At 39.2% G+C, this 19,092-nt stretch overlaps 1 protein-coding gene across 1 annotated transcript in view; it reads left to right on the top strand.

Annotated features, from left to right (window-relative positions):
- Positions 1 to 19,092, top strand: part of CLASP1 (cytoplasmic linker associated protein 1) — a 186,045-nt gene that overhangs the window by 107,086 nt on the left and 59,867 nt on the right. Inside the window, exons 20-21 of the mRNA XM_009274983.2 lie at positions 2,038 to 2,145; positions 5,435 to 5,602. Of these exons, the coding sequence (XP_009273258.1) occupies positions 2,038 to 2,145; positions 5,435 to 5,602 (276 nt within the window). The remainder of the gene's footprint in view (positions 1 to 2,037; positions 2,146 to 5,434; positions 5,603 to 19,092) is intronic.

Here is a 19,092-nt window from a genome sequence, read left to right as displayed (position 1 = left end):
GGGTCAGCTGTCCTGGCTGTGCCCCCTCCCGGCTTCTTGTGCACCTCCAGCCTTCTCAGCTGGTAGAGCATGGGAAGCTGAAAAATCCTTGACTAGTGGAAGCACTACCTAGCAACAACTAAAACATCGGTGTGTTATCAACATTATTCTCATACTAAATCTAAAGCACAGCACTGTACCAGCTACTAGGAAGAAAATTAACTCTATCCCAGCCGAAACCAGGACACCCACGTACACCTGCTTTAGGCCTGCGGTGGGGTTTGGGGTATGCACCTTGTGGCAAGTGGCACAGTAGCTCTGCTCATCTGTGTGTAGCTGCGCATGTGCCAAACTTGCGAGGGATGGGAATAGGCCAGCAAAGAGCTATAGAGCTGTCTCTAGGTTGCGTATCAGGCTGACCATTTGTAAGGGGCAGATAATGTCCTAGAGCAGAGGAGATCTGCAGCCTTCCTGGTGGTAAGAAGATCTTAGCAGCCAGTTTCATGACTGGAGCCATGTGGACATGCTCAGAGCTTGTTTAGTTGAGCCAGTAGTTAAAAAGTGGTTGGTTTATATTTTCCCAGTTTTATGCTAGTGATTTCTTCTATGTCTTGCCTACAAATAATTGTTTGAATTTAGATCTCTATCTTGCCTACTGAGCTATTTTAAAACTAGATGCTGGTGGAGAGGTCTGAAGTTCAGCTGTCTTCTAGGCTTTTTCCCCTGCAAACAAATCTAGGCTTTCTTCTTAAACATCTCCTTGTCACTTTGTCTATCAGAAACTTGCAGACCATGTTACGAGTATTGTGAGAGCTCAGAATAACAGAGTTCTCAATCCGTTCAGCCTGGGCTGCTTGCTATTGTTTTGTCCTGCATGTGTACCCTATGTGAAGTAATTTTTTTGGGTGGGAAGTGTATATCTCCCTATTCATATTTCTCTGTATGCTTATGGTGGAGACAAAGGGCAGGAGATGAATATCTAACTGGTGGGTGCAGTTGTCTAGACTCTTCTCTTACCTGTTGTGGAAAATCCTTTTATTATTGTGCCTGAAACTTGAAGTCATCCTCTGAATGCAGGATAGCACTGGCATCAGTCCTGAGAAACAGCTTCAGATTTGGCTGAGAACTGAGTTGTTGAAAAGTGCTAATGGAGGCTTTCTTTGTGTTGCTCTTAATTATCATTTCTTTCCCATTAACTAGAGACAGATAATTGAAGCTTAGCACTGGAAAGAACATTCTGTAGGAAACAGCCCTGCCCCAGGAAGGGGATGAACTGATGACCCTGTAAGCTTTTCTAGCTTAAATTTCTGTGGCTTTTTCATGAGGAAAGGACAGAAAAAGGGCCAAGAACACTTTGAGACTTTTTATCCATTCTCCGCTTAAATAAAGAGCAGACACACAGAATCATTTTTCCACGACATTGATTGTGTTAAATGGGACTCTCCATTACAAGTAAAGTTACACTGATCTCGGGATAAATATGAGGGATCTGTAAACAGCAGGGAAAACTCAATGAGCCTGAAATAGAAGCGTAGTCAGGCTGTGTTGACAGACTCTTGCGGGAGTGCATGCCAGCCTCTGCTTGTAGAGCAGGATATAAAGCACCGAACTGCTAATTGGAAATCCCAGCAATGGAATTTGTGGGGGCATCTGTCACACCTGTCTCTGAAAGAGTGATCGCCTTGTCAGAAAGTAATAATTTGATATAGGAAGCAGCATTTAGGAGACTGAAATTTTTGTTGTCGATCCTTTGTAAAGAAGCTACTATAGAACAGAAGCAAAGGCTATGGGAGAGGTAATATTTTTTAATTAAACTGGCTGATAGCATTACAGAAAGCAAAGAAGTTTCAGACTTGTGGACCGTGACTGTTTCCACTCCCTGCCCTGCGTCTCAGCCAGTCTAATGAAAGATGTTGCCTATGCCTGTAAAATTTTTATTTTGTACCCTGCTTAATTGTGTGTATAGCAATCCTGCAAGCATAGAACAGCATGTTAGACACTGCTGCTGCCTTTGGAAGAAACCTCTTGACAGTCTGATTTGTCTTTACATTCCTCCAGGTCGGATTCGTACAAGAAGACAGAGCTCTGGCAGTGCCACAAGCGTCACCTCAACGCCTGCTGATACCCGAGGCCGCAGCCGGGCTAAAGTAGTTTCCCAGTCCCAGCGTAAGAAGTGTTTTATTTCTGGGGGAGCAGAACAAATAGTTATTAATATGTTTCTCTTGAATTGTAGTAGTATCAGCTGATGATTTGGCTCACTTCTGCTAATAATGTTGGGACATAGAACAAAATGAATCCCCACTCAGCCAGTGTGTACTCTTGCTGACAAATAGGGTCCCAAATTTGAGTGCTTAGTTGCTGCCATTTTTTTACCAGTTGTGCAGCAGAATTTCATGTTGCTATGATGTGTAGGACTAAATAACTTGCACTGGGTCCCACTGAGACACCCTCTGTGTCTGTAGCTGACTGCTGTCCTGGGTTCTTGCCCTGCCAAGCTTCTCCTGCTTATGTGACTGTATTTCTGTATGTGTAACGTGAGCTGTCTGAAGTTAATGGGATTTGGCGTAAATTTAAAATAGGACATTACCTATTTTGTGTAGATACAGGGGGGGTGGTTCTGCTCTCTGATTCACATGACACATCTGTGCTCTCTGGCAAGGCATGGTTTTCCCCTAGGAGCCATACATACGATGCTGCTGCATATTTGTCCTGTATCTAAGGAGAATTGTCACTCAAACTTCAAAAGGAATTGGGGGGAGGGAGAAAGCCACTCGTGTTTTGAGGACCTTCAAGCTTGTGGGTAAGAGGAGATGGGGTTTGCTGAAAGACCTCTTCTGAGGACTTGTTTTGCTTTGTACCCCTATTTAAAAGCCCTTCTCTGTTCATGCTCTCTTTGCTTTGCTCTGTCATGCTGGAAGGATGGGGAAGCAGTTTATAGCATTGTGTTAGGCTGGGAGAGCTGAAGAGAGAAGGATGGGCCAAGTAGAAATCTTTACATTGAGGTCATGAAGGAATTTGGGCTTTGGTATGCTGATCTAAATTGATTTCTTCAGTTTTGAACCTAAAACTAATCCAAAGGCAGAAATGACGTTTTTTCCTGAACTTAGTTTGGTGAAAAATGATCAGACCAGATGAGACAAGTTTCAGAAGTATTTACAGAATAGTTGAGTATTCAAAGGTTTCAAAGATTATGGGCTTAATTTTTTATAGAATGTCTTATGAAGTTTTAGGATAGTCACATCTGAACCTGGTCCCTTGGTCTAGTTTGCTGAATCCCAATTCCAGCCTAGCCCAACCAGGTGTGATCTTTATCCTTAAGCTGAACATTGCGTGAAATAACTTATGAATTCAAATATAATACGGTCACAGAACCAAATTCTCCATGCCCACACAGTGGATAACCCTGTTGCAATTTTTCAGACTGGGCTGGCGTGTAATTTAGAGCAGAACTTGGGTCTCAGAGTGTTTGTTGGTTGACATTTAGCTAAGAAGCTGATCAACTTTGGGAAATTGTTAGTCGCATCTGCACGTTAACTCACTGCATTCTGCAGAGGCTTTAGGAGTGACATGTTTGTGAATAAATCTGTCTGTATTGTGTATAGCATAAACCGCATGCTGAACGCTGTATTGTCTTGCTGTCTTTTAATCCACTTTTTGCCTGTCCTTTGGTCTGCCCTCCTAATCAAGGATCCAGATCAGCTAATCCTGCTGGTGGTAAGAAACGTTTTCCCTTTCTTGCTTTCTTACATTATTTCCTTCACATTTAACTGCTAAGCTTTTAGCCTCCCTCACTCTCTCCTAACTGTAAGACTTAAAAAGCATTTTCTTGAAGTCATAAATCCAAATGTGTATGGCAAGCGGTTTTGCTTTCTCATGGTAATCAAACATGGTAAGCGTACATTCTGCATATTGAAGCTGGCTCATTGCTGCAGCTTAAACCCCAGGTGCTAAATTCTTCTTCCAGTTACTTCAGTGCAACCCTGCTGACATCAGTGAGATTGCAGCAGCGTACCTGAGAGGAGTATTGGCTTTCAGGGTGTGGATGCTGTTTGTGAGGCTGGCATCTGTCACAAGTATTCTCTCTTTTCGGGGAGGGGGGGAGCCAGCACCACATACAGTATTGGAGTATATGGTTTGATATCTTCAGAATCATTTTGGCCAAGAAATTGCAGGGGGCAAGTAAGTTAAAATAATACATGTGTTATGGTATTGTCCATCAGATTAATAGAATTGCATCTCTCCTTAAATTAAGACAGAATAATGGTCTTTAACTCTTGCTAGTCATAATAGTATCTGGAACTGAAATTTTTGTGAGATGTGTAGATACTTTTCAGAAAGAAACGAACATGAATATTGGTTCAGAATGTGAGCTTGCCCGAGTATGTTCTTGTAACCTTTTCAAATACAGTTTTCCTGGCTGTTTTAGCAAACAAATAGAATGTCAGGAATGGTAATATCAGCAGCAAATTTTTAGTGACTTTTATATACCTGAGGAAGCAAAAAAGAGTCTTGAATCTATTACTCTCACAGTTCTTTGTGGTTACCTTTAAGCTAGCATTACTTAATTTTCAAACAACTTAGCAAATGAAGATCCACAGAAAAAGAAAAAATACTATTCAACTCATTGAGTTAGCAAGACTATTTCAGATAGAAATATCTACTGCAACTGGAATGTAAATATGTAAATAAATCTTGGTTAGTAGACTGTCTTGCAGACAACGTGGCTTAGAACAAATGTAAACTTGCTGTGGACTATTCAAACAGACAAGAAAAATAAAACAGGCCAACTACTCAATTTGCTAAAAATTTTCTCCAGCTGAAAAATAACTAAATAGTTTAGCTTTAATAACTGGTCAGACCCGAGTAAGCCAGCATCTCTACAGATGTGACAGGCTCAGTTGGTTTACCCTTTATTGTGCTGATCTGCTGCTGTTGAGATGTTTTTTTTTTTTTAAATTTTCCTTCACTGAATTATTGCAGGAAAGTAATGCCACCACTGCAGCGTAGCATGAAGATGCCTGAGCTACCTTGCAGCAGGTTACCTGTGCCAGAAGCTGCCTTACTGCAGCACAGTGCTCCACACAAGCTAATTTGTGTTGCTTTGTGAGGAGGTGAAGCAGCCTGTGAATTCCATGCTGCTGCAGCAAGGCTGCTCCTGGCACGTCCACAAGCTCGCGTAAAGCTAGCTGGGGCATTCATACACTGCCGTGTCTGCTTTGGTCTTGATCCCAACAGAGCAGCATGGTTCATACAGGCAGAGTTGCAGATGTCAGTGTTTATTGTCCATGGGCTTTCCTCAGCCTTCCTCAAAAGCCCATGGGGAACACTCCCATTAGCTTTCTGAGTGATTTGCATCAAATTCTTAGAGCTGATTGTGTTCCAGTTTTGCTTTCAGAGTATTTAAAATCTTGGAGGTTTTTAATTTTTTTTCCCCTTATTTCTGGTTCTCTTCTAGCTGGTAGCCGGTCTAGTTCCCCGGGTAAGCTGTTAGGAAGCGCCTATGGCGGCCTGAGCGGTGGAACGTCCAGAGTCCAGCCAGTGCCATCATCTTCAGAGAAGCGCAGCAAGATCCCTCGGAGCCAGGGATGCAGTCGAGAGACAAGTCCCAACAGAATAGGACTAGGTAAGAATAGTCACTGCAGTGACATGCTGACTGACGTGCTCGAAGGAGGGACTTTCCTGTTGACTAGGAAACCTGTTTATGCGTTACTGTTATTCTTCTGAGTTTTTCAGCTGGCAAGTTAATGTGATTGTGGTTTGTAGGAAAGTAATTTTAATTTCCCAGGTTGAGCTATAGTTTCAAAGTAGGCCTAAAGATGTCATGAGATGCCTTCTGTTTGAAATTCAACATGAGCGATGTTATTAGATCAGGCAGCAAAAACAGTTGTCGTGAATAACCATCACAGCAAAAATACCTCATTTGGCATCAGCGGCTTAGTCCTAAAATGAGTGGAGCAATCTTTACAGTCTGTTGGAATCAAGGGTCAAGAGCACCTTCTTGGATTATTTTAGAAATTTTGCACCTTAAATGGTTTGCTTCTCTCATCCTCAATACCTTGGAGCCACTTTCTTAGATGGCATTTTACACTTATGCTTTAATTATTCTGCTTCCAATATTCTTGTCTCAGTGACTGTTATGTAAATATTGTATAATAGTTTTTATTTTCAAATTTATCAGCAGACTCATTTTTTACGTCAGGTGAGTAATCATCATTATATATAAACTTTTGTGTATCTGAATTGAGGTGAAAAGGTATTCAGTGTGCTGTCTGAACAAGTAAATACTGTTTTCTTTTTTTAAATGGAAATGTTTTCAGAAGTTTGAAGCTTATGTAGAGGAAGAACACTTTAAATAATACTGTTACTAAATTATTTTATATCTCCAAAGAATTTACAGGTAGGTTGAAATTGATTGAAATTAAATTCTTGCTGTTGTCAATTAAATTTTTAACTACTGTCTTAGCATTGTATTTTAAATTTAAACTACCTTTCTATTTAGAGTATGTTGTTAATAGAGAAGTATCTTATTCTTCAAGTAATTGAAATGAATTTAAAGCACCTGAGTGCATATGCTGTTATAGTTAATAAAAAATATTGCATGTTTATTGTGATTATTTTTCCCAATTCAGTGTTCTTCTCATGTCTGATCTATTTTATGGCCTCTGTATGAATACATTGTGCTTTTCTGTTCATTGCTTTTAAAATGTAAAGTGCCTCCCAAGTATTAGAGGTAATTGTTCTGCTGTCACTCTGCAGAAGAACATTGTTTTTAGGAGGAAACAAAGAATGATGGATAGTACCATCACATATACTTAAGCTGATCATCACATTATGTGGTCTGATTTGAAACAGTCTTGAGCATCTGAAGGGAAATTGCCGTGTGTAAAATCCTCACTCTTGGGTTGCCTGCTTTCAGGTATATTTATGGGAGCCTTGAATTCCTTTGAAAGTGTAATTTGTTACCTTGTTGCTCTGATGTGTGCTCCCTGTGAACACAGTCAGTGCTTGTTCTTTGGGAGTGGGAGAGAGCTCTGACAGATCTGTCACACGTGTGGTTTCCACACGTCCCCCCCGGTTGATGGCCAAAGCCTGTTCTTTTGGGCTGTCATGGGAGCAGGAGAGTCTGACACTTGTGGTGCCTTTAGCACTCAGTTGCAGAAACTGTGTCTTCATTGGATCTTGAAAATGGTAATATTGGCTTGGATGGAGATAGCTTTTGAGCTGTCATCTTTTATACCATTATTCCATTGTATTTATTAATTTATAATATAGTAGCTAACAGTATTTTATGCTTTCTTATTGTGCTGCTTCAATCCCTATCTTTCCTTGACAGTTTTTTCATTTGTTCATTTCATTAAATAGACTCCCACTCACCTTGGTCTTAAATATGTCCATAGACTTTTTCAGAGTCTGATTCAAGAAGGTGCTTGAGCATACATGACATCAAATGTACATGCAGTACTTTAGGCTTTGTGGGATTATTTATGTATTTGATACACATGCTTATCCCATGGGCTGAAACATCTCTTAAGTCTGTGGTCACGTTGCAGTGCAGCGGGCGTTGAACCATCACGCAGATCAGGCTGTTAGAAATGGGTAAGTCCTTGATCCTGTTCATAACTCATCCATCGACTTGTGTAGTTTTTGCAGGGGTGACTGGGAGTTGCAGCCAGACCAGTGCTCTGTGTGCAAGAGTAAGCACACAGAGTGTGGGTCCCTGCGTGCAGTTGGGCTTTATACAGGAACCGTCCACTAGACTCTTTCAGGCCCTTTTGAGGCAGTGGCAAACTAATAAAGCCTCTGCATATGGGTGCCCGTTAACATCATACCTTGCTGCTAGCTTAAATTTCCATGATGACCACAGGTAATCCATGAAGTATGTTCCTTCTGTATGCTGGAAACCTTGAAGTATGTTATTTTCCAAGAGGCAGCACGGCGAGGCACATCTGACATGCTGAGGTCCTGCATGGTCACCTATATGGCCCTGCTCTGTGGCGCTTTTCAGTTTTAAGCTTGCCTTTGCTGTCTGCTCTGTGGAGATTTACTAGTGGTGATACCCTGTTGGGGAAGGAAGAGTGTAGTCCACTTAATCTTGAGCTTTTCTTTGGGCCCCTTGGAGGAGACCTCCTTGAAAAAGGTGATGTCCATTTCCCATGGATTGAAAGCTTATCTGCTTGGAGTTAATTCTGTTGGATGCTCAGCAGATCATGTGGCACAGTTGGATCTGAAAGGAGTGAGAGATTTGAGATTGTCATGCTCCAAAGAGTGGAGCAGAAACAGCTGGTTGTTAATTTCATGCAGCAGCACTTTTTCTGTCAGGGTTATGCTGTGTGTGTTTATTGGAAAGCTGAAGGCAGTTCTTGACTTGCCTCTACTGGGTGCACCTGGCTGCAGAGCTTTCCTTTTGGCTGTTTTGGCAGCATTTACAGGCTCTTTGAAATGCTTGTATTGATGTAAAGGAAGTGCCTGCTGATATTTAGTCTTCACTTAAGAATCATTAAAAATCATACTCCAATGACTTCTTCCAAGTGGTAGATTGGTAAACAGGGGCACTATCAAGTTCTGCTGGTGGTGTTTGCATCTGTTGGGTTCCACTGGTGTAAGACAGCCTAATAGTGTGTTTTAATAATGGTGTGAACCATATCCAACTCCTCTGCCTTTCCAGGTGAAATTGGTAAAACTTATCTAGAAAGTTGGTACTTTATTGAAAACAACCCACTCTTGTTCTGTCCTAGGCTCTCAGTCCAGAGCTGGCTGTGGGCATGCTGTCTGCTTTCATCCTGCCTACTCCTTTCAATCAATTTTGCTACTCATTTACTTAATTTCTGTCCAACTTTTGGGGGTTGGGAATTCTGAAATTGAGATATGTCTGTCTTCTCTGCCTTTGCTGCCTGCATTGCAAAGACAGGCTGTGACAGTACGAGAGACTGGTCTAAATGACAAGGCTACTGGCCCTTACTGGCAGTCCCCAAAGAAAATACTCTGAAAAGCTGATATCCAATCTTCCCTATACAACACAGCAGTTAAAATATGGGGCAGGTGCCTGGGAGTCCACAACAGACTCATCATTCAGTTCTTTTCAATCCATTCTTTTTTCCTTGCTTTTGTATTTGTATCCAGTAACATGCAAATCTTTTGTTTGACCATTACTCATGAAGTACCCAGTGTTTGTTTTTAGGTGCTCTGTTTGTGCAGTCAATATTGTGCTTCATCTGTGGTGTTGTCCTACTAGTCTGTTCTCATGCAGTTAAAGTTCATTTTCTTCATACTTCATGCTGCTGCTGTTAGCTGTTATGGAAGGAGAATGTACTGTGTGCATCCATTTTTTTTAATCGTTCACATCTCTCCCTCTCTAAAGAGCCTTTGCTAGTTTTAGTAGGGTTGTATTATAGAAAAGATTGACAGATCTTCTCTACTTAAGAGAAATGACGGCTTGTGCAAACCTGATGTGAAGGCTGCCATTATTTACATATAAGCATGAGACCCAAGGTTGAGAAGTTTGCTTCTAGAGAGTCCTCAATTTCAAGCAAGTATTTGTGTGGAAGACTTTAGTGTGTTACTTTCACCTGTAGTTCACCTGTCAGCGCTTTTCCTTGTATATTTGAGGTGGGATTATTGTACTCATTGACCCTAATTTCATCTAGTTCATATTATTTAGTCTGTCTTATTTATTATAAGACCACCTAACTCACTCAGAAGTTTTAGATATTATGGTGATCTAATCAACTTGGTCAATAGCTCATCTTGCATTGTCTGACATCAAAATTCAACCATCAGAACCATTAATTCATCTGAGAGAGATGAGCTACATTTTGCAAAACTGGGAAGGATTTGACAAACCAAGAATCTGGCGGTAGACTATATTTGATTTTTAAAGCCTAAATATGAAGGTTTCTATTTTGCTCTGTACTGTTTTGCTTGAAAGGATACTAATAGATCCAGTGTATGTGAGCCCACAGAAGCACTGCAGGGGAACTTTATTAGCTTGAGTCTAGGCATTTAAGTTCTGTATAGAAACCAATAGAGCTTTATGAGAATATATATATTCTGAAGCATGCAAATGGCACTATTTTTATAAATACGAGGATACTGTTAAAGTTTTCGTGTAAAACAGGTTCATGTTATGTGTATGTGCCTCTGCTCCATTGTCATCAAGCTGGTAGATTAGATTTTACTCTGTGCTTGAGAAAATTCCTTAAAGGCTTTTCCTGAATGCTTAAAATATGCTACTGCCTTTTCAAAACAGCAAAGAAAATCCCTCTTTAGTCATTAAATCCTTCAAGGTAAACTCATGACAATTAACTGCTATTCTTTTACCTAAGAAAACATTGTATTCTCTACCAGGCATAAAGCTTATTAAATAACTTTCTGCAAATATCTTTCATATCAAAATGACACATAATTTGCCTAGGAATAATCCAGTTTTAAATACCTAAAATGCTCATTTTATAAAATCATAAAATTCAAATCCTTGATGTTAACAAACCTTCTAAGGGCCTAGCTCTGTTTTTTCTACTTGGACAAAACTTCAGCTAAAGTCAGTGGGATTGCTTTGTACTATGAAAGCAGCCTAATCTTGTGTCTTCTATTTTGCATTTGGCCAAATGAAGAGTGTGCATATGATGAGTTCCCATGACACAGCTGACAGGCAGGAGCCTTATTAGGCTGTGGGAGATTGAATGCTCGATAGCTGCCAGACCAAAGATAAGAGTCTTGTTGATGTAGGGTTTTGTCAAAGTAAAGAGTATAGTTTAAAGCTCCCCTTAAGTGTGCATATGTCTCAGTCTGTGTGCATATAAAACCATAAATACAAGGTTTTAGAAATGTTTGAGCAGCAGAAGTTAGCTTCTGTTAAAGATCTGAAGCTGCTGCTGTCTTAAAATTCAAACCACTTTTTAACCCATCTTTCAGGTATTCAGGTTCTAAATGCTTTTTTCCAGTATTTTTCATTGGAGAAAAATATCTCTGCAAGTCTGTACAATACACCTTTTTTCCTTAGGATATTTGTTCATGGCAAAACTATCCTTGTGAAAGACAAATCTATGTAAAAATAGCATATTGGTATTGTGACTACTTTTAAAAACTTTGACCTGGTTAAAAATGCTGCTGTTTTGTTCCAGAAGGATGTTTATCTTATAATTAAGGAAAAAATATTCCAGAAGGCTTTTAAGTCTGTACAATACACCTTTTTTCCTTAGGATATTTGTTCATGGCAAAACTATCCTTGTGAAAGACAAATCTATGTAAAAATAGCATATTGGTATTGTGACTACTTTTAAAAACTTTGACCTGGTTAAAAATGCTGCTGTTTTGTTCCAGAAGGATGTTTATCTTATAATTAAGGAAAAAATATTCCTGAGGGGTTTCTTTTAGCCTCATCTGTTTTGCATGTTTTGTAACAGTAGAGCTCCCCTAAATGATTGAAGATTCCTGCTCTACTTGAATAACAAAACTTGAATTGCTTAAGAAAAAAGCAGACTGTCAACCAGACATTTAATGCTGCTGAAATTTCACATCACAAACACAGCTCAGCATGTAAGGTAGTTCGTTTGTAAAAAGCCTGAGCAGGCTGCTGCAAATTATAATTACTAATGTAATAATTACCGTAACTAACAGAAATGTGACTTGACTTTGAGCTTTCTGTCCTCATTAAACTTGTTCACCTTCTCTGAAACTCTCCATGCTGCATGCTAGCACGGAGCAGTCGTATCCCCCGACCCAGCATGAGTCAGGGGTGCAGCCGTGATACCAGCCGTGAGAGCAGTCGAGATACAAGCCCTGCTCGGGGCTTCCCTCCACTTGGTGAGTACATGTAGGCATTGGAGCTTTAAGGGTCAATTTTTTTTTTTCCTTTTTCCCTTGTTCTGATTGCCCTTTCAAGACACTGCCAGGTGGAATGAGCTTGTTTCCTGTCCTCTGTTGGATTCCTGACACACTCCCCGTTTCCAACCCTGTTTTCTTTCTGTTTTCTTCTGCATGCTTCAATTCTGGTTCTTGGCATTTCACTGTTAGTAGGAAAACAGTTTAGTTTGAACTTCTGTAATTTTTAGTTTCATTAAATCAGCTTATATGGGGCTGCTGTGCTTCACTTTACAGCACTGATGGAAATCTATGGGAGAGCAAGCCTCTGTTTTCTAGGTCACAGTGAAGTAGTCATTGTAGCCTGTTGTTGAGTGACTCTATTCATGATCTGATTTTCTTACAGCTAGGTACAGTAACAGTATATAATTTCTATACTAAATCCTCCAATAGATACAGAACTTCTGTTTTGTAGAGGTTTTACATAACGTTGTCAATCATCAAACAAGTTGCACGTGCCATTTTGTAGGAAACTTTTTCAAGCAGCCTAAAATCGTGGAAAGGTTGAGGTTTTAGAGGAGCATCATTATCGTGCAGCTTAAGTGTACAGTACAAATAGAAAATCTCATTACACTTACCACATGCAGAAGTTTTTTCTGCACAAGGCTGAAAACAGCAGGATAGTTAATGTTTCTGATCAAATACCATATCATATATTCAACCAAATACATTATTTGTATGAAAGATTTGTTTGTCATCTCAGACATAATGAAATGTAGGTGATCTTCAGGCCCTCTTCCTTTATGTAGTAATTTCATAGCTGTGCATGTGGTATTAAAAGTGAGAAAAAAGCACTTATAAATTTCATCAAGGCTGAAGAACATTATTATAGGATCTATTTTGCATACAGTGACAAAATACAGGTATACGAAGTAGTGTATAAGTGGAACATAGCATTTTGGGCTTAATTCTGCAACTTTAATCCAATAGTGAGAAAAGGTGATGAAAAATATGGACAGATGGGCAAAATTTTCCTGTTTGGTTCTCATACTTGATTAATATACTGTACTTTAATCTTTTAAACTTACATATCTATCGTCATTACTGGTTTGGTTTTTCATCTCAATTTCAAATGCTGTCAGTGGAGAGTCTCATTGACTTAATCCATATGAAATCATTGGCAAAATTCCAGTTGATTTCAATGCTGTAGAGTGGAATCTTCAAGTTAATGTAAGAGAGGCTTTTGGGTTCAAAACTTCATTATTTTGAACTGTAGTGAGCTATAAAATAATCTATTTGCTATATCTGTAATATCTCAAATTTTGGTGAAAACTGGGAGTTCAACTTAACATTCAGAACTTGGTTCATAGCTCTTTAAGATAAATAGATGAACTTTATATTGATTAAATAAAGCTGAGCTGATACCAGAGCTATAAAAGAATAGTAGATATGCAACTGCAGCTCATTTTTAGTTACTTGTCTAGCTTCAATTTTGGATGATTTTCTCCAACTAAAGTGTTAAAGCAGGCTGTATTTCAGGGTTAACTCATCAGCGTTCTATGTCATTGTGCTGTGTTTCATTTTAGTGAAAATACATTAATTGAAATACTGTCTTGAGCCCTTTTTCTGAAAAATAAATGCAGTGTACCAGAATCACAGTTGGTGTGAGTTTGCTACACTACCACCACCACTGAGTCTGACTTGTACGTTGAATATAAAATTTCAGTTACAGATGTCTATTACACTGGTTGTAACAAACTTTATTGTGGGGAGGGGGTAATTTCATTTTAACTAATGATATTTAATTACCTGAAAATTATTGCATTTCTAGAAATACATTGTTATAAAAGTCATTAAGGGAAGGTGGGGAGGAAGTATCAATACAATAGTAACCCAATATAGTTGTTATCCTATTGTCTTTTTTTCTTGTGTTTTCATGGAAATGCTTTAAGCTCGAACATGTTCATGAACTTGTTAATTATGTAGTGTGTAATTCATCTGAAAGAAATTTATATATGTCAATTTAAGCCAAAACAATATGATTCTACTACTGTATTTCTAGAACCCAGTTAATCTTGCATTAATGCTAAGATAATGTAATCCTACTGTGCACTATTTTTGCTCATGAAGATTAACTTGTATATTAGTGAATTATACTTACGCTAGCTATATGTAAATGACAGGATTCTTGCATTTAATGGTATTATGGTCAATGTCAACACTGACATCCTGACCTTGCAAATTGCTCTGGTTTGTTTTGGGGCTGCTGTGCAGGTATGCATGTCTGTGCCCCAAATGTCTTGCTTCCTAAGTTAGGAAACAGCAGTGAGGAGTCACTCTACACTCAGCCTCCTTGCAGAGATGTGATTCTTTTTTTGTTTGTTTGTTTTGTTATTGCTGTTTCTTCATGGGCCTTGCTCTTGCAGTGATATCTATAGGGGCACAGCGGATGGCCTGGGAGAAAGCAATTGCGAGCTCAGAATCTTAATTGTGAGGTTCAGTCCATAATCCTGCACTGACCCTGCAAATCTTTCATGAGTTACTTAGTGTCAGTGGGATTGTACTCTTGAATAAATGCATGTGTTCTCTATAGTTAAAGACCACATTGCATATTCTGTATAGCTTTTCATCAAGCTCTCACAGCTGGGAAAAAACCTTAAATTTTATTTTTCTCACTTTGCTGATTTATATTTTATAATATTAGTATTTGTGTTTATGAATGCTTTGACTTAAACAGAAGACTTGTAATTTTTCTACTGCACATGTATATGCATAATTGACAAAGCCTATTTCTGTTAGGAGGTGATTCTGCTTTGTTTTTTTCAGTTTCTTGACAGTACTAGTAATGATGTTAAAGCAACAAGGCCTTCAGTGAGTCTGTGGTGATGAATTGCTCAAATGAGCAATCAGTTTCTTGGGTCAGTTGCTTTGAGCTAGGTGAGCATGTCATTGCTAGGCACAGGGAAAACCTCTTTAGAAAAACTAGATTTCTGTAATTTGGAAATGGCTGGACCAGCTTTCCATTTGCTTTCATAAAGAACTCAACTTTATGCTGAATCCAAGAACTGAAAACCTCTCCCCAGGCACTTTTTGATTCATGTGCTGCTGACAACTGGGAATTGAAGTGGGAGCTGTATTTGGCTTCAGCTCTTCTGCTACTGTGTGTGCTCCGTTGCTGTTAACAATTTGTATACATGTGGTGCAACTCTAGACAGGTGTATGATGTACATATTCAGATTATCTGTGCATGTACATACTTAAATTCAAGAAACATGTATGCAAAATTTGTTAAAAGCAAGAGACTTTTGATAGTAGCAACAGCTATGATATGTGTGTACGTGTGTTTACTTGGAAAAGAGACCCAACCAAAGACCTATCTGCAGTGGTTGGCTGACCTCCCTGTATGACTCTTTCTACTTCTGTGGTTACTCATTCTCTTTGTTAACATTGTTTTTTTATGCATAGGCTAGAATGTTGTGGAAAAATACCTGCAAGCACAATTCCTAACCATTTGTCATGGCTTCACTTTGGGGTTTAGATCAGACACGTCTAAATCCTGCTCTGTAGTTATGTGCTCCACGTTCTCATGATGGCCGTCTTCCAGATCTGTGGGTCTGGAACGTGACTGGTGTGCACTGGGTTTTTTTGCTGAACTGCACCGGGTTTGGGACTGTTACAAATGAGTTTTGTCATGCATCGTGTTTATGGTCATGGGGGAAAGGGGGGGAAGCTACAGGTGGAGGCGTTGCTGTGGGGCTTGCACTGTATCTGTTATGCATTCATGTACAGCATCATTTCCCTGTCACTATGAAACACCTTTACTGGTAGCGGTCACACGCATCCCCTTTGGATTGTGGCATTTTCTGTCTCTGGTTAAATGTGTGTTAATCCTGTGGGTGTTGCCATTCCTTCTACTTGCAGCTTCTCGACGTCATTCCAGGTCCACTAGTGCTCTCTCCACTGCTGATTCTGTTGGGCAGTCAGGTGAACAAGCGCTAACTGCATGAATCCGCTTCTTATACGTAGTCTTGTTTTACACCATCTTAACATTTGCCGTCATGTGCATCAGCCAGCACTTGGCATGTGCTTCTCACTGCTGTGGGGCTTTCTGTTCTGTTTTGTTCAATGTGGCTTTTTGTTTTGAATTTCATTTATTGGATTTTTTAAATTGTATGTATTTTAGGAACATTGTGAGCAGTGTTTAAACAAAGGGTGATCCAGGGCTTTCTCAATCCTCCTGTAAATTGGATCAGTTGTGCAGCACGGGCTAAATCCGGACTGATGCAGAGTACTTGCAACTTCTGTTTATATTTCCTCTTTAGCAGTGTAGCAGTTCCCGATGTCTAGGACCGGATCCCAGTGGGTTTCATCCCATTTGTTACTAAATAGTCTGGACTCCTGTCTCTGTTAATGAAAGCGCTTTGCGGGATCCTCTCCAAAATACGCAAGAGCAGCAAGAATTAAGCACCTGATGTGCTTTCAAAATGAACTTTGGAGGATAACACGTGCTAATCCATTCTTTGTATAATTCTGAAGGCCTTGTCCAAAGTACATGGAAGTTGTTGAAAAAATGATTCCCTTAATTTCACTGGTCTTTGCATCAGGAGATTGATGCTTACATATAATGAGAAAAATCTGCGGATTCCGGTGGCTTCTTCCCCACCCCTGTGCTGGATTTGCAGTTGCAGAGAACCTGTAACTCCCTTTGGAGTCAGGATATTTCACTGGGAGTCTTAAAAAGAAATGAATGAAGGCTGCTAGCTTTGAATCAATAGAAACTTAGTTGTGGAGACAAAGATGATGTCAAAGATGAATGAGGGCTTCCGTATTTGCCTGGAGGCTAAAATTGTGTAAGGAATTAGTGATACTGAAAGTTATTTAATTAACCCCCTTCAGGTAGGGAGTGAAAAATATTCTGTTTCTCTTAAGTCTAGTTAAATGGCTGTCACTTACCTAAAACTCTCAAAACATTTCCCTTGTCAGGTTACTCGGCAGAAATGATGCAAGCTGATTTGACTCTGGCATTTTTCAAAGTAACAATCTGAATTTGTATTTAACAAAAATAATTGAAAAGATTTTTTAAAAATCTCAATTGTAATACAGATTTAAGCTTTGTTTGCATTCAGCTTCCTGTGATAGTCACTTCATGCTTGGCTCCTGTGGTTTGGTACAAAGCATAACCATGTATATGGTTACCTGTGTCCTAAAGAATGCCAAAATCTCCCTAAAAATGGCAAAATTGGGCCAAAAATGGTGGTTGGGAGTTTTTACCCAGTTTGTAGTAAGTATAATGGATCTAGCCAGGGAGACAAGGGAATGTGGCCAGAGCACACTCGGCTTATTTCTTGCCCAGTAACATTGGGCTTGCCTGTACTGGTTATTCCTGGAGCCAAATGTGTTCCCAGCCCCATGTTAGAGATATGCCGAGGTCTCTCCTAAGGTCTAACTTCTGCACTCAGGTATGGCAACAGTACAGTGTCTTGGGGAGAAGCCCGGAGTGACTTGGGTGTTAGGAATTTTAAGATCACTGAAAGAAGTATTTTAGAAAATTCCTGATAGCCATGGAGACAGATAAAAGCCAGCATGCCACACTGTACTTAATTTGTTAAAAAGCTCCATTTTGTTTCTTTATGCTGGGTATTTAAACTGATCTACAAGTGAATTACTTTGTCATTCTGTTCTTCATTTTGAAAAAAACAAACTATCTTCCCTTTTCTAATGTAATACTAAATTAACGTGAAAAGAAATGACAATGGTATTTTTTGATGCTATGTTATTTCAAAAGTTAAAGCCAAATTCCGTTCTCAGTAATACTTGAGTATTGTCACTGCGTTGGGTTTAAATATAAAACTGAGTCCAAAACTTGTCTCAACATTTACAGCCCTTGTACTGTACCAGATATCATTTACACTTAAGAAATTACTTGTCTTCTGTACATCTTTGTAGTGTACATCTCTGTAGTAGTGACTTTAGTTTCAATCAGACCTAATGCATTATCATCTTCTCTGTGCTTCTATTAAGAGTGTACAGATCTTTCAATTTTAGGGATGAAGCAGTTTCACCTAAATATTTGAATTGATTCTTCAACTGAAGTGCATTAAAAAAGGGGATAGTAGTAACACATACAACTTTTATTTCTTTGTGAAATGTCATTATTTGATTACTTTTGGCAGTAGTTCTAAGAAGTTTGTTTATTTTTTTTCCCTTGTAATGTGTTTTGTAGAAAATGTGCTTTTGTTGGAAATCAGAAATGTCTTGTCTGGTTTTGTAACTCTGAGAAGCCGTAAATTTTCATAGTTAACACTTCTATTTGAAACAAATACTAGTCTTCAGGTTTTTTTTTTTTCCTTGAAATACTTCAGATTTAAAAAATCTTCCCTATTTCCTCTCAGTAGCTTAATCTCTGACACGCTCGGGTAAAGCTTTGGAATTAGGACAGTAGACTGGCAAACTTCAGTCTCTGATTTAAATTATGCATGTCAATGTGAGCTAATTCCTTAAAAGATATTTCAGCGCAGTAGATTCTTAAAGAAGAAAGCAATGAAGTTTCATGATAAGTGCAGTGTTTTTAGTTATGCATTTTGATAAACAGTATTTTCTGTTCGTTAAATTAAATATAGATGAATTAATAAAAGACCTGTGTGACTTGATCCCTCTCTCTTGCTGCTTGATGACTGCCTCCAATGTGGAGCAGCTGAAGGTCTATTAAATGGATTCGTGCACCGTTGACTTTGCTGGCAAAACTCTTATTGGCACGTGTGGGTGCAGGGGACAGAGCTGTAATGTATGTCCCAGGAAGGGTGTTCCCAGTCCTTCTTGAGCAAAGACAAGCCCATGTGGAAACAAAAACTTGGAATGCCAAAACCAATCTCCTGCTGCTTATAGACCAGAGCCGGGATCCCAGTAATAAAATTATCTGATCTACCCCCATCTAGAAGGACTGTGCTGCCAGAGCCAGGCCTCTGATACTCAAGTCACTGATTCTGTCATATCCCTGCTAGCATGGCTTTCTGAATTTGGCCTTTGCCCAAAGAAAACTAATTTCAGTAACTTTTTTGGTAGACTGGGCAAATTATAAAGTAAAGTAATTAGTATTAGGAGTGTAAATGGCATTTCGGACTCAATCCTGTTGCTTCGGATGCCATTGAGAGCTTTGCCATCGAATTCAAAGGGAGCAAGATCATATTGTTTGATCAAAAAAAATCAGTTTTGATATATCATAGAGCTTTTAAATGGCGTTTAAACTACTTCTCAAGAACAGTAATAAAACAAAAATTGGAGTCGCTTCACAAGCAAATAATAAACCTTATTTTT

This window comes from Aptenodytes forsteri, unplaced genomic scaffold (assembly GCF_000699145.1).
Source record: "Aptenodytes forsteri isolate BGI_AS27 unplaced genomic scaffold, ASM69914v1 Scaffold255, whole genome shotgun sequence".
Taxonomy (NCBI): domain Eukaryota; kingdom Metazoa; phylum Chordata; class Aves; order Sphenisciformes; family Spheniscidae; genus Aptenodytes; species Aptenodytes forsteri.
This window is presented reverse-complemented; position numbering and strand designations above follow the sequence as displayed.